The sequence below is a fragment of the Lygodium microphyllum genome, chromosome 19 (assembly GCF_053477565.2).
Source record: "Lygodium microphyllum isolate KBCC chromosome 19, Lygodium_microphyllum_v1.1.10, whole genome shotgun sequence".
In the NCBI taxonomy this organism is placed as follows: Eukaryota; Viridiplantae; Streptophyta; class Polypodiopsida; order Schizaeales; family Lygodiaceae; genus Lygodium; species Lygodium microphyllum.
Genome location: NC_141153.1, coordinates 8,448,073 through 8,464,238, shown reverse-complemented (window position 1 = coordinate 8,464,238; position 16,166 = coordinate 8,448,073). Strand labels below are relative to the sequence as shown.

At 39.0% G+C, this 16,166-nt stretch overlaps 1 protein-coding gene across 2 annotated transcripts; it reads left to right on the top strand.

The window, feature by feature from the left end:
- Positions 1–7,018: 7,018 nt before the first annotated feature.
- On the top strand, positions 7,019–15,949 carry CAC2 (acetyl Co-enzyme a carboxylase biotin carboxylase subunit). Of its 2 annotated transcripts, none has more exons than XM_087701041.1 (17): positions 7,019–7,217; positions 7,948–7,996; positions 8,080–8,477; positions 8,644–8,785; positions 9,017–9,115; positions 9,248–9,304; positions 9,434–9,505; positions 10,200–10,289; positions 10,413–10,472; positions 10,556–10,741; positions 10,827–10,919; positions 11,993–12,074; positions 12,152–12,258; positions 13,442–13,517; positions 14,286–14,332; positions 14,415–14,477; positions 15,660–15,949. In XM_087701041.1, the coding sequence occupies exons 2-17, from the start codon at positions 7,958–7,960 to the stop codon at positions 15,717–15,719; spliced, it is 1,671 nt and encodes a 556-aa protein (XP_087557167.1). In that variant the 5' UTR covers positions 7,019–7,217; positions 7,948–7,957; the 3' UTR covers positions 15,720–15,949. The 2 variants fall into 2 exon arrangements, with proteins under 2 accessions (XP_087557167.1, XP_087557168.1); XM_087701042.1 differs by having other exon boundaries at positions 7,922–7,996.
- Positions 15,950–16,166: the final 217 nt, after the last annotated feature.

Below are 16,166 nucleotides of genomic sequence, written 5' to 3'. Positions count from 1 at the left end.
TGGTGGACAATAGATTTGCCCAATGTACATAATCTTTCTATCCAAAATCACCCATTTACCTTCGAACGTTTCTTAAGCTATATCTTTTGAGCAAAGGTTGTCTTTTCCACACATTGCTACAACTCCCCAATAAGTGAATCACTTGTACGTCCACAAAAAAAAGAGGAAAAAGCAATGAAACAAAAGAGACCAAAGCTCCACGATTAGTTAGGTGCACTCACACTTCACTACACCTAGGCATCCTCAAGTTAGGTATTCCAATGGCTTCAATTAGCTAGCTTTGTCTCTAACCCCCTAGCCCTTCCCTTACCACACACTCTCAATGCACATCAAGGGCAAGACCTCCTGGGCTTACTCAAATGATCTATCACCCTAAGTTTTGCACCACACAATAACCATTCACCAACTGGGTCCTCAAGTGTGTGACAACACTTTAGGCTCAACCCATCTCACTGTTGCACTTGCTTGCACACAAATCACTGCAAAAGTAAGTTAGACACACCGCTTAGGGGGAGGGCACAAGTTGGCTTGACAGTCCTTGCGAATAAGAATTGAAGAACCATCAACATTAGTGGCCTCTATATCCTCATCATTCCATGTTTCATTTCTCTTCTCCTATTATGCCATCAATGATTCTCCATATATACATCATCTTCCAGTAATTACCACATCTTTTTGGGCATCATCTATAGCATCTACAACAAGAGCATCATCTTCTTCACTACCAATTCTTCACATCATAACGAGCATATCCCTCTCATCATCCACAATTCTTCATCAATAGCATTTAGTTCTCTCTATCAAGACTATTCTAGCATTCCATGTCTACCTTCCAGGTCTACCTTTGATGTGTGTGCCATGGGACTAGCACTTGTCTAGGAGGGGAATAACATTAACAATATTTTAAGAAGGCTACAGAAGTGCAAGTGTAGGCTACTATTTTTAAAATGATTATAATTTTGTGAAGCTTCATGATATTATTTTGGGCACTTGTGTATTATTGTTGTACTCATGGACATAAGATTATCATGGATGTATTATTTTGTGAGAGTTAGGGTCACTCCCGTGCACATTGTATTTATCTCCCACATTGTATTTGTTGTACTTGCAACCGTTGCATGGATAGTGTACATGTATTTGGGATTAGATTAGCGTAGGCTTGGTCTATTTAGACTATGGAACAAGCATGCTATGAGAATTGACCATCCTAAATCCCACAAAGTGGATAGGATGTCCAAAAGAGGGCACAAACCCTAATTCGCACTGGTAGAAACCCTAAAATGTAAAGTGGGACATAAACCCTAACCCCGATTGTATCTATATAAGGGTGGGAGGTCTCAGTTGTATTGACCCTTTTGGTGCATCCATGCTATGGAAACTCTATCACTGTAACTATTGAAACTTTATATTCTCTTCTTCTATTCTATTATCTTACCTCCATTGTTGAGAGTGAGTGAGAGGTATGTTGAGTGAGGGACTAAGGAAAGGTGAAGCTCTTTGTCATCTTCTTGCTTTTCTCTTCTTCTTTATTAGCTTCTCAACTCATTGGTTTCTTGGTGGTGGATGCAAAGGAGTGATAGCATCGGATTGTGTTGATTATGGTCATGGAACCATCCTTAAGCCTTCAAGCTTTTGTACTATAATGCAAGAAGATAAGTTGGTGAGTTCACTATACCTCAAAGCTAGTCTTGTGTTTTTCCTTTCTTGGTTTGGAGAGAAGGATCCTTGGTTAGTTAGAGCAGAGTGTTGAGAGACAAGGTGAGAGATTATTGCCAAAGTGAGTTGCAGCTTCCGAAACAATAGAAGTCCCTACAAAGTCTCGATTGTTGTGCATTTGGCTCAACAACCATCATGCAACAATGAAGCCATTGGATGTAGCTGCACTGGTCATGAAAGGCTCTCAAAGACTCCCAAACAAGGGTCCTAGAATGCACAATACTTTTATGGGGATTTCGCTTCTTGTTTTCAAGAGAGTAGAAACAACACGCTATAAACATGCCTATATTTGAAGGCCTTCTCATTTCCTTCCTAGATTTGAAATATGAAACATTTGAGGCTGTGGCATCAAAGAATCCTATGTGTTAGTTTGAGATGGGAGGCTCATAGAAATTAGAAAGACAAATAAGCTGCATTACTACTTTTCACTCTACCTTGATAGAAATATATTCCACTATTATCTCTAGATGCCTTCCGTGACACCTTTAGTACAAGCATGGAAACATAGAGGAATATTAGTTTTTCAACTCCAAGCAAGCCCTCACAAACTCAAGATTGCATAATGGCAAAGCAAAGGAGACAAGAGAAGCTCAGGTAGAGTTTCATAACATTGTTTGTGATAAGGCTTGGATTGGAAAAGAAGCGTGTTTATGTTGGACTCTTTGCTACAAAACCCTCTCATTTTATATAAAGAGTGAGTAGCATAACTTTTTAATGTTTGTATTAGATGGACAAAGGATCTATGCTCAGTGATGTTATCAAGTATGTCAAGCAACTGCAAAAGCATTTGAAAACACTAGAGGATCAACTTCCAAAGTAGTCATGGAGGGTATTGAATTTTCCATGTTTGTATTTAATGGACAAAGCATCTATGATTGGTGATGCTATCAGGTATGTCAGGCAAGTGCAAGAGTAACTAAAAACATTAGAGGATGAGCTTCCAAAGTAGTTATCTGGGGGGGTATAAAAAATGTGACAAAGTTGGCAACAACATTAACACTTGTTCAATGAGTAAGAAAGATGAGAATGCTCAACAAACTAACACCCTCCCTCTAGAAAAATGAACAACAAAAAACAAAAACACAAAAGATAGATGGTGCCCAAGAAATGCAAAAAGCTATACACGTTAGTTGGAAAGTGTGTTAAAAGTTGGGGTAACCAAGAGACCACTCCCCCTATATAATTTCTTCCACTCTTTAAATTTAAATTGATATTTATTTGGATTTTCTTCATCACATTGTCCATCCCCCTCTTTTGATTATGTTTTTGTATTACAACACACAACATTGTCGAGTTTATGTCACAAAAGTGGCTCAAAAGTTGAGATGCCTAGGAGGCCACTCCCCCTTATTTGTTTCATGCATAATGGCCAAAAGAAGTTGCATAGTGATTGATTGTTTGTAACACACGAGTATGTACTTGTACCTTTCATTTCATCTTATGTTTTGGTTTAGGATCAAATTGATATGTTTGAGAAATGCACCAACTCCATTTTTGGTGATAGTTGCCCTTTTCGTTGGTGTGCTTGCTTTCCACATAGTTTGGGTTATTGGGTTATGTTCCACTCCTTTTTGTATGACCACATATGAGGATAGTTGATTGTATGTCATCTCCATAGAGGTTAAACTATTTTACATATTTTCATTCATAAATCTTCCACTCTATGCCTTCAATCTAAGCTTGAATGGTTGTACATTAGATTGAATTTAGGTACATAAGGTCATTCTTTATATATTCACTCCTTACCTATTTTGAGTCTCTCTTGGCCTCTCTTTTCTCGCACACAATCGTGCAATTTTTGTGATGCCAAAGTGCAGGTTGTAGAGAACAAACGACGGGGGGGGGGGGGGGGGGGGGGCAACTATAGCATTAGTAACTATAATGGCACGAAGACAAATGAACACTATCAATGTTATGTTTTATGAAGCACATTTGATGTTGACTTTGAACTTTGTAGTTTCCCTTGAGATGAACACTATCGATGTTATGTTTTATGAAGCACATTTGATGTTGACTTTGAACTTTGTAGTTTCCCTTGAGATGTTACAATTTAGATTTTAGATGGGTTATGCATAATAGATATACAAATTGTTTGAGACTTATCACAATTTCAGATACCAGGATCAAGTACATTCTAGCTTCTATATTTTCTTTCATGATACCATATGAAAGATGAACCCTTTGAGGCACCCAATGGCTAAACTCATTTTGTTGACCTAGAAGTCCAAGACTTCATGTACCATCTCCCCATGCATATAGATCTCCACTAAGTATTACTATACATGTGTGATTCAATAGTAGTACTTGCTTGTATTTCCACTGATAGTGGATGTGTCACATCTTAATCAACTTCGTGGCCAAGCCTACCTCTAGACTCCTCCCCCTAACTTTTTACTTCTCCTTGCCTACTAAGGCAACATGCCTTTTACCACATGCAATATTGTGGATAATAATACCACAACTAACTCTAAATGCTTAGCCCTTGTACATGTTCTATTATTCTTCAAGAGAGTACAACATTTTTAGAGAGCTATTTATCATTTTCTTGGCATATGATATTAGCCTATGCCGGCAACCCCTAAGAATACGAATATCAATATCATTAGTTATTTTCATTTCATTTTCATTGTTATTCTTAAGTCGAGATAACATAGTCAGACGTACTCACTTCTTTTGTCTCAATAGGTACGATCCTAGCTTTTTAGAGGTGGTAGAATTAACTTCTTCAAACTCTCTTCAACACAAAAAGAAAAAAAACGACCAAAGGGCAATGCTCTTGTGCAGGATAGTGCACCCTTGTTTAGTCTTACAGCTTGGCAATTGGTTAGTGATGAGCAACTATATGGCACAAAGTTGATGAAATGTTTCTTTTGCCACTAATATCCCAATGTTATTTTGAGAAGGGGACCTTACCTTTATGGGATCCATTAGCTACAAGCTAGGTATTTTGTAGCAATAGAAGACAACATTTTGAGGCTTCAACGATTAGAATCTCAACGCAAAGAGGATAACTACGTATTTATGCAAGAGTGATATTGGAGTTCTTGATTGTTCTTTGATGATTTCATGTTGGGTTGCCTTATTATTCACAAGAAGCTAACCACCTCTATTGCCTTTAAGCAAATATACAAGCTAAAAGTACCAACGGAACTCCATGTGCTATATATACTACTATATTATTTTGGTTGTAAGTTTGGGAAGCCTCAAACCTCCAGAGGGCTTCTCGAACTTACCCCCCTTCCCAAACCTCCCCTTTTTAATTATAACCCCCTCTTTCACATGTAATCTCTCCATGTCTCTTCCCCCTCCCTTTTTTAATTAACCCCCCTCCCCACCTCTCTCATGTATAGGCTCTCTCTCTCTCTCTCTCTCTCTCTCTCTCTCTCTCTCTCTCTCTCTCTCTCTCTCTTCTCCCCCTCTTTTAGTTAGATTTAACTCTTTAATTTAAACGTTCATCTATTTTTTTTCTCTTTTTTCTCCTCTTTTAATTAAATATTTTGAAAACCTTTATAAAATTTCATTTCTCTTTTAATTAAATATCTTAAAAACATTTTTCTTAATTAAAAATTTTTTGACATAGTTTTTCATATACTTTGAGAGAGAGAGAGAGAGAGAGAGAGAGAGAGAGAGAGAGAGAGAGAGAGAGAGAGAGAAGAAGAAGAAGAAGAAGAAGAAAAGAAAGAAATAAAGAAAGAAAGAAAGAAAGAAAGAGAGGGGGGAAGAGGAAAGAGAAAACTCTTTTGAATTTAAACATTGTTTGACAAAATGAGAGAGAGAGAGAGAGAGAGAGAGAGAGAGAGAGAGAGAGAGAGAGAGAGAGAGAGAGAGAGAGAGAGAGAGAGAGAGAGAGAGAGAGAGAGAGAGAGAGAGAGAGAGAGGAAACAAAGAGAAGAAAATAAACTAAAATAAAAGGAGAGAGAATAAAAGAGAAAATTTTTAGACATAAGGAATGTGTGAGAGAGAGAGAGAGAGAGAGAGAGAGAGAGAGAGAGAGAGAGAGAGAGAGAGAGAGAGAGAGAGAGAGAGAATAAAAAATAGAAACAATGAGGGAAAAGAGAAGAGAGAAAGAGGAGAAACAGACTTCATTTGTGAAACGTTGCTAGGAAGCGGCCTAACATTCTGCACATACTTTACCATTCCGTTCCATGCACGCAAAGTGGTCTAAAGCGCACGTGGAATGTTAGTATCAACAAAGATTGTTGATGTAAGTTCTAACAATGGAGCATCATGCTTAGCCATACAAGACCAAGGGCACAAACTTCTAACTTAGTAGTCCATTGACTCCATTGTGAGATTTTGTTGGTTTTAGTTATTTTGGTGGATGAGTAGCCATGTCTATAGGCCTGTGGTACTTGAGAGATTGATGGTGTTATATATTTCAGATGATGGGCTGTCGTGTGTATGGACATCAAGGTACTCAAATTTGACTTGAAATGTCCATGCCATATGGAGGGATAGAGAGTCAGGACTGTGATTTCGATGTGTAATTACCCAATCTTTGACACACAAGCTTTGCTGTTATGTCCGTGTGTGTCTCTACCAAACTCCAAATTGGGCTTCAATGGTCTATAACGAACATTTGCCATGCGAACTCGACGAGTGTCCCTTCTTGCATGTGCCAAAGGAAGAGGCGAGAGAGAAAGAGAGAAAAAATATGCAAAGCTTCCCATTTGGTGCATGTTGAATTTACCTAGGGTAAAGGGGTCAATAAAGTAGCGCCCTCCAAAAGGAAAACACACCCCACCCCAATTGAGTGACAATTTCAGAAGAAAGATGTGGCTTTTTTAGCCACTTAACAATAAAAAATGATTTTTTAAAAATTACAAATGAACTTAACTTAAGTCACACAATTGAGCCATGTAAAATTGTTTATATTTTAAATTTTGTAAAACCCTAAAGTAATGCATCCTCAAGTGTCACTCTATTGGCTCATCAGTGTCCATCTTTTATGAACCTTTCATTTGTAACTAAAGCTACTTGATAAAAATATCAAAATGTCCTAATATTTTTTCTTTGAGCTTCTATATAATATAAATAGTTTGACCATTAAAAAATATTTGTGCAACTCACTTGGAAAATTTTTTTTATAACGGAGGATTGTTAGATGACATTCTATTGGCCCCTTTACCCTAGTCGGCCAACAAACGCATGCATGCTCTTGAAGCTCGCACACAATCACATCAATCAAATCAAAGGACTATTATTAATTAATCAACAACAAAAAAGAGAGCAATATAATAATAAGAATAAATATAACTAAGAATACTATTTGTAAAATAACACCACAAGGGAGGAGAAACTGATGATGACTCGACGAGGGACGGCGGATCCCACGAAGCGGAGGGGCAGGGGTGCCTACCTGTTACTCACAACAGCTTCCCACCGATGCTATATGTATAAGTATTGTCCCTATTCTCCCTTCTTTCAGGTGACGATTACTAAAGAACAGGGGTTTCTTCTCCCGTCATCAGACGTAGCCTAGTCTCCTTGTCTGCAGCAAGGTACACTCTTTCAAGACTTCCTTCTTGTTTTCCTGCCTCGATTAGCTTAAACAGGGGGACGCAGTTTCCATAAAATGCGAAATCGTTTACAGGGGTTAAATGTGGCCATGCATGGCTTATCCAAATAGTAAAAACTGCACTGTATGTATGTTATGAATGCCTATATTTTAATCATCTTTGAGAAAGAGCATAGTAGAGGAAGCATGCTGTTGAAAACTGTGGGACCTCAGATCCGCTGGCTTGCAACACTCTGCATGAACTGCACACTTGATGGATATGTCCTGCCAGTACATAACAAACGACAGTGATCTTGCACGTGGTCAGAATTGGCAGAATCTCTCTATGAAATGCTACATAGCTTCCAAGTGAGCCACATGAAAATCACCGCTCCCGTGAGTGCGTAAAAAATGACAGTGCCTTGAACTCAGCCATGCAGATCCCTATTCTCTGATGTCATCAGTGCGGATTTGCATCCTACTGACATGTTCAAGGCTCAACCAAGACTTGGTACCAGTAATAATGGAAGTGGCAGGGCATATGGATCTTGTAGTGACACGCAATTGTGTTGCCCCTTGGGGATGCTCACGGTGCACCACTATGATGTGGCTAATACGATTCTTGTCCTGAATGATGATTCAGCTGTAGCTCGATTACATTAGACACTAATAAACACCTGTTTTGTTCTTGTCATTTTTGCACCCTAGGTTAAGCTGGTTGTGCCTTGTGACAGGCATTGACAAATGGAGACTACCATGATGAGCCAAAGTCTTTGTGCTATGGTTTGTACTGTGACTACGTTCTCTTTTGAATACATAAATACACATTTTATACATTCTAATACTTCCAATGCGACCAATGGCAGCCTCCAGCTGTAGCTGGCACTTCTTCGAGAAGTGTGCAACCTCAAACATGCAAATTCTCATCAAGAGCACTTGGATTTGGCATGGGTCCAAGGAGCATTAAAAGCTCAAACAGCAAGTTCCAATCCGGTTCAGGACATGAGGCATTGTCCTATGGAGCAATAAATGCTCATGGATCAAAGCAATCCTTGCATAAAAGAGGAGGAGCATTGGGGGCCACCTGTGACTATCAGAAAATACTCATTGCTAATCGAGGGGAAATTGCAGTTCGCATAATCAGGACTGCACATGAAATGGGCATCCCTTGTGTGGCAGTGCACTCAACTGTTGATCGACAGGCTTTGCATGTTCAGCTTGCAGATGAAGCTGTCTGCATAGGAGAGGCTCCTAGCAGCCAATCGTAAGTTCTGCTCTTCAAAGTTGTACATGAGCTTTATTTTAAATGTTGGTTTCTCTTGACATTATTGTAACTGCCTTTTTTGTGGGTACCTATATAAGAGAAACTGTTCGAGGTCTTTTCACACGTTTCACTGTTGAAGTGGTGATTTACATCTGACCTTTTCTAGGTATCTGAACATCCCTAATATAGTCTCTGCTGCTGTGACACGTCGCTGCACGATGCTTCATCCTGGTTATGGTTTCCTTGCTGAAAATGCGACCTTTGTTGACATTTGCAAAGATCATGGTCTTAACTTTATTGGACCGAATGTAAGTCAAAACCCAGCCTGTCTATCAAATTGAAAGTAGCCTTCACTCGTGTATCTGCTGAATACTTGCATGTACATAATGACCAAGAACCTGAGCTAACCTGTTATTTTGGAAATAGCAGTTCCAGTAACTTGGATTTACAAGAGCCTTGAATCTCTCTCCTTTGAATTCCTTTTATGCTACAGACGATTTTAAATAGCAGATGCTTACTTTTTTCCATCCCCACTACAGCCAGACAGTATAAGAGTGATGGGTGACAAAGCAACAGCTCGTGAAACAATGCGTAAAGCTGGGGTCCCGACGGTGCCAGGCAGTGAAGGGCTGATAGAGGTTGATGGCCTAAAAGCTGTGTATTTATTGGCAGAATGTAGAGTGTGGAAGGAGTGGCCTAACTTTGTAGTGCTAAAATATCAGTTCATCTTTGAAAGAGTACCTTCTGACATACATCTTTTGATATGCCAGACCACTGAGGAAGCTGTTAGAATTGCCCATGAGATTGGCTTTCCAGTCATGATAAAGGTAAGTTGGGACAGAGCAATGGCAGTTTTCACAGTCATTAGTCTCAGTGGTCTTAGTTGGTTAGGGCAATGGTGGTTTTTGTGGTGGCTTTAGTTCCTTTTCATTACAATTAGACGTGTTCTATTGCAGGCAACAGCTGGAGGAGGTGGACGTGGCATGCGGCTCGCCAACGAGCCAGGAGAATTTGTAAAATTATTGCAGGTTAGATGCACCCATGCTTCAATGGATGTTCTTTAACTTCAAAGATGAAAGAAGTGCCACCTCATAATGTATTGGATTTTGCTTGCTCTTTTTGTGACCCCATGAGAAGAGTAGCTCCTATCCTGACACACCACCCTCTCCACCCTCAAGCAAGAGCCTGGTGGACCCTAAGCCTTGAAAAGAAAAGGCACAATGACACCTATGGTTCTTTTGGTATTTGCAGTGGGTGTGGTTTGACAGACTTGCACCTGCAAGCTCTTACTTGTAGAGTAAAGCCTTAACTATCAAAACCCAGGCTGCCACTTTGGAAAACAGAGCTTTCTTTTGGTTGTTTTGAACCTTATACACTTCTAGATAGTATTTGTCTGTTGTAGGTCTGGTCAGATATTTCTCTAAATGGAGCAGTGCTTGTAAGGAGTGTGACCATCTGCTCAGCATGGGGGTGTCTGATCCCTGTAGTTATCCTTTAGAGGGTTCTACTTGGCCAGAAAAGATGGATGGATTTATGGCGTAGTGATGATTGTGGCAAAAGCTAGTATGAATAGTAGTGCTATTGTATCAGTGAATGTGCACATATAGCACACACTTTAATAAAGCGCGCACGAATGTGCACACACTTTAATAAAGTATGCATGTTTTGGCAGCCTGATTAGACAAAATATGAACATTCTGACATTTCAGAATTTCATTGCAGCAAGCACGAAGCGAGGCAGGTGCTGCTTTTGGAAATGATGGTGTTTATTTAGAGAAGTTTGTGAAAAACCCAAGGCATATTGAATTCCAGGTCCAGCCCAATGTTATCTTCCTGTTGTGCTCAGTTTTGCCTGGTTAACCTTTTGCACAAAGTTCCTTTCTTAGCCTCATGAGAATCTCATGTTGAGTTTTGGCCTATCTTTCATACTTGCAGGTTCTTGCAGACAAGTTTGGGAACTGTGTTCACCTTGGAGAGCGTGATTGCAGTATTCAGGTTCTTTCTTGTATCTATCGTCATTCAATTCTGCACTTATTATCCTTGATTGAGCTGGCATTAAGCATGCTATTGAATGACAGAGACGTAACCAAAAGCTTTTGGAGGAAGCCCCATCTCCTGCCTTGACAGATGAGCTAAGGAAGGCTATGGGAGATGCTGCAGTGGCAGCAGCTGTGTCAATAGGCTACATTGGTGTGGGAACTGTTGAGTTTCTCCTGTCTGAAGATGGATCATTTTATTTTATGGAGATGAACACAAGAATACAGGTATCTAGCTTAATCAAGCAGGGAGGCTGATTTTGACTGCTTTATGCTTAGGTTCAAGCTTGTTCATATGAATTCATTTCTGCAGGTAGAACACCCTGTTACGGAGATGATTACCTCAACAGACCTCATTGAAGAGCAGATACGAGTGGCACTGGGTGAGAAACTTCGGTTTACTCAGGTCCGTTGACCTTTTAGTCAATGTCTTCCAACTCTAGCCATTTTCACTTGAGATTCACTCTGCAATAACTTTGTTACCTTGGTAGCAATGCATCTTGGTCTCAATTGTACACAAAATGTTGCAAGATTGTGCACGCAATGAACTGAGTGGAGTGCAAGACTTGCAGAACAGAGGAACTCTGAAAGCACTGGTCATGGATATATATTGCTTAAGTCTTGTAGTACATAAGTTTTGCTTTGCAGTACAAGATTTGCAGAACAGAGAGTTTGAAAGTAATAATTGTGGTCATGGGCAGATATTGTTAAATTTTGTAGTATAAGTTGAACTCAATCAATAGATGATCCAATTATATTGAGTCCATTTTAGATTGAGAAGTTAGAACTGAACCTGAAGTTTATACTTATGCCTTTCATGCATAGAGATTTCAAATGCAAGAACCAAATTTGCTCAATTGACTCTTTATATACCTCATGCAGTGGCCACGATAAAATGCAGCTCTCAGGAGATTGAAGACCAGCTATTTACATCGTAGTTGTAAATGATCAATGAAATCATTTATCACTTGCAATAGGGTAATTGGCTCAGTAGCACCCAGGATTGTGGATAACTAGGCGGGCCCATCTTCTTTTGAATGAGCTGCTGAGTTGGGTGCTGCTTAGACGAGTTTGTTGTCAGTGTTAGCGTTTTATAGCATTGTGTTAGTGCAGTAGACAGCATAAGTTGCCCTATGCCAGAGGTAGGTGGTTTGCAAGTTATATCATTATTTAAGGTTCTCATTTGCTGTTCAAGATATTGATTGAGAATGGGAGATGCAAGGTATCAGTTGATAATATGCTGGGATGCAGACAGGATCTTAAAGCTGTGAATATAACTAAACATTCATCATGAGTCAGCCACTGATTTTGATCTTGTCATTCTGGAATGTATTCCTGAGTTTCACTGCTGCTTTTTCTTTCTTTTTGTTGAAGGTATTTATTCAAACTGAGAACTCCACAGATAAGCCCTGATTAGTTCATTAGCACAACTATGCTGAAGCAACAATACAGTAATTCATTACTTGAAACTTTGTTCAGGAGGATATCAAGTTCAGAGGACATTCCATTGAATGCCGAATCAATGCAGAGGATGCATTTCAAGGATTTAGGCCAGGCCCAGGTGTTTGGGGTTGCAAATTCAGTCTTGAAGCTTTGTATCCATGTTTTTCTGTTTTCTGATAAGCCTCTTGTTGTCAGGTCGTATCACTGGCTATTTGCCACCTGGAGGTCCGTTTGTAAGGATGGACAGCCATATATACTCAGACTATGTTGTACCACCAAGTTATGACTCTCTTCTTGGAAAGGCAAGTCTTGAACTATATGTGCTCATGTTCCATTTAGTTGAAAGTGTCTTAGTAAAGAGTGCTTCACTTCTTTTAAAGCTTTAAACACAGTCTTGATGCTGAGTTCTGGTGTTCAGTATGTAATTTTGGTTAAGTTTTAGGGATTGCTTGCACCTCTTTGGTGAAAGTGTCTCCAGTTGTCTATTTGATGCTGTGAAAGTTGTCCTTTCTTGCAATTATTATTTACACGATTAGAAAATACAAATCATCAGAAGACAAAACTGTCAGAACAATCAACAGATAGTCAATCCCTTGGGATTATGCAAAGTGATATTTCATGACAAATGTGTACATTATTGGAACACTTGGAACTCATGCTTAATCTGTATGTTCATGAAGGATATTTGCACCATGGGTACACTTTGATCCCAGGTCTAATCTGGAGCCTTTTGAAGCTCTTTGTTCTTTTTTATGTTCTTTTTGGTTGGAACACTTAAATACTTCTACTTGGTTTCCTACTTCCTATCTTAGTGGGCATTCATTGCCTTTAGTCTTTCATTCCTAAGACTCACGAGGTCCAAGTTTGGGCAAATCTGATTGACTCCACTTGTTTAGGAACATCCATGGATTTCACAGCAGTGAGGTGCTGGCTAAGGATAACTCACATTCAAGTAGAGCTCATTCTTGCCATGCTTCCCTGTAGGAACTCACATTCAAGTAGAGCTCATTCTTGCAATGCTTCCCTGTGGGGAAAAGCCATGATCAAGTCTAGACTTTGTTGTGGTGTTAAACCTGGGAGAGTTCAGAAATGAAAAGGGATGAACTTTCAGTAGGATACATGGAGTTCATACTTCAGGCTATAGGCTTGTGCCTGGATATCAGTTGAAAGCTTTTGGACTTTGTGGAACAACTCATGAGCACACTATCACAGGTTAGCTGACATACGACATACAAAGTCCCAACTTACAAGCACACTATTACAGGTTAGCTGACATGGGCACAAGTTTGGTATGTTCATTGACATGATATGTGTAGACTCTGGGCAAATTGAGTAGATTGGCAAGTGTTGCTGACGGTGATTGGTGTAGCAGTCCACTAGATGCCTGTGAAGTCTTGGATGCTAGTCTTACGTACTGTGAACCTGATTATGATTTGGGTTAAACTTTCCGATTTGAATTGACATGAGGATCTTGTTTGCTTACAGCTTATTGTATGGGCACCCACTAGAGAGAGAGCAATTGCTCGGATGCACCGTGCTTTAAATGATACCATCATTACTGGTAAGCAGTTTTTGATGAATCGGTTTCATAATTACTATTAATTACTGCAATCTCAATTTAAAGAGAGAGATTACTCAGATGCTCCATGCTTTAAATGATACCATCATTACTGGTAAGCATTTTTTGATCAATCAGTTTCATAATCACTATTAATTACTGCAATCTCAATTTAAATGTTAATTGGGTCTCTTTGAATGTTAGACTGCTTGTCTATGTGGTTTTTTCTCCTAGTCCATGTTGGAATCTGATATTTGAGGATTGTATTGCTCCTTACCGAGTTTCTCACGCAATAGTCAATGAATATGAAGTACCTGATACTGTAAATTATGACTTGGATTGCATCCCAGATGTAAGAAAATGAAGCATTAAGCAGTTTTTGATTAATTTTTTTCATAAACATGATTTAATTACTGCAATCTCAATTAAGTTTTTAATTTGGTATCTATGTGATTTTGAAGTGGGTTCATTTTTCTCTAGTCCCTGTCAGGATCTAATGCTTTGAGGATTGTTTTGCTTCTTGAGTTTCTCGTGCAATAGTTAATGGATATGGTGAATACCTTATATTGTATATTGTAAATTATGACTTGGATTGCATCCAGATGTAAGAAAATGAAGCATTATCAATGTAAGTGAACTAACTAGTATTTTATAGCGAGAAATTTTTGTGGCCGATGGTTATCATGGTTCAGAGATTGCTCTTGAGATGCTGTTAATAGATGTTATGTCATTTTCATACTAATTCTCAATTCTATCTCATTGCTATTACAGGCATTCCAACAACTATTGACTATCACAAGCTCATTCTGGATATTCAGGTAATTGAAGTGGCTGTTATGTCCACTCAAACTTGAGTCTTAACAACAACAATGGTTACACATCTCTTGTTTGGACTAACAGGATTTCAAGGATGGTAAAATTGATACAGCTTTTATCCCAAAACATGAAGAAGAATTAGCTGCTGTAAGTATTCATATTTTCTTATTTCTGGCCTTTGCATGTATCTCTGAGTTAGGTAAATTATCAATGGAATTAAATACTCTCACAAACATCAACTTAGGTATGTAAGAATCTGTAAAAGGCAACTATGACTCTGTACTGGTGTCTTTAGAGGAATCAATGAAGATGCGGATAATGACAGTGGCAGTGTTGCAGTCCCAAATAGTTTGCAGGGCACCGGTAGATATTCAGGAGGCAGTTTCCAGTATACTAGTGGGGTGAAAATGTTTGGGAAACCAATATTCCTTTCCTCTCACCCTTCCTTGCATATCCTGTGAATCTCCTGTTTTGCATGTTGTGCACACCACGAGAAACCTACAGTACTATTTGTGTTTCACCTTATTTTTATATGCTTGTTTGTCTGCTTTACTGTCATACTGGTGATTGCATCATTACCACTAATATGGTCCTTAGCTTTGAGGCACTAATTTGTCATGTCCAGTCCATGTACATTCTTGGTTGTGTGGTCTTTATGTGCTTTAACCAGCAGGGCTATATTGCCAGGTTGGACATGAGAAGACTGCTGCAAAATATTATCTATTGGATAATGTAAACCTGACTTTCTAGGCAGATTGGCTGATTAAACAAAAAGGCGGTGTGCCAGAAAACTTGGTTGTGTGGTTCACCTATTTTATTTTCATGTTTGAAGATATGTACATGTAGGTCTCTTAAATACTTGCGCTTGTCAGCTGAAGTGCTCTGTTTTTATATTCATGTTTTAAGAAATGAAATCATAGTGTGTCTTGAACATTTTCAGTTAAAAGAGCTCCAATGCATACTTGTTTGTACTTAAAGCTTGAAGAAAATGACTTACTTTTTATGTTGGATGTACAAAAAGTTCAATCCAACTTTTAATAAAAAGTGGATCAATCAAAGTTTTAAACAAGTTACTGGTTTATGGAGATCACTGTGGGAGTCGTAGGTCTATCAAGTTCATTGTATACAGAGTTCTAGTACTAGGGTTCATGGAGCTCATTGTGGGAGTCATGGTTTATTGAGTTGATTGCGTATGGAAATCTATGAGTACAAGGATCAACCTGTTTGTGTCTGCTAGGCTAAATTTTGTTCTCAGGTGCTTGCTTGCAGCCAATTGCAATTGAACTTGTCTGTTATACTAAATTTTGTTTTCATGTGCATTGCTTGCAGCCAATTGCCATTGAACAACTCCCATCGACAGTGAAGGAGATGGCAAAGGCAATGGCTTGAGACATTTTAATCACAACTTGTTCCTGTACAATATCTCCTGCTTCATCCAATACCAGTAACCCTCGTAGCAGGTTGTATCAAGCAAGCAAGTAGTCGAGCACAAGTAGTTGAGTGCAAGCAGTTAAGGCTCTTGCAACTTAGGTCACTCTCATGGCATTGTCGATTTTGTACTGGGACATGCAGTTTTGAGTTGTGAAAGAAATATATTCTCCTCTCCTTTGAAGTTTCTAGGTGAGGTTGGTGAGCATCTAAACTAATTAGTACAGTATGCAGTTCTCGTAAGTTTGTTGGAACAACTTTCTAATGAAAATGCTTCTCAAAGATCTCTGGGCAAGTTTTTTTCTTAACGGAAATGTCTTTTGATCGCAACTACAATTTTTTTCACAAATAGACAAGATGCGAACTTTGAATCATGTTCTGAGCGAATTAGTTCATTATGACTAGTGC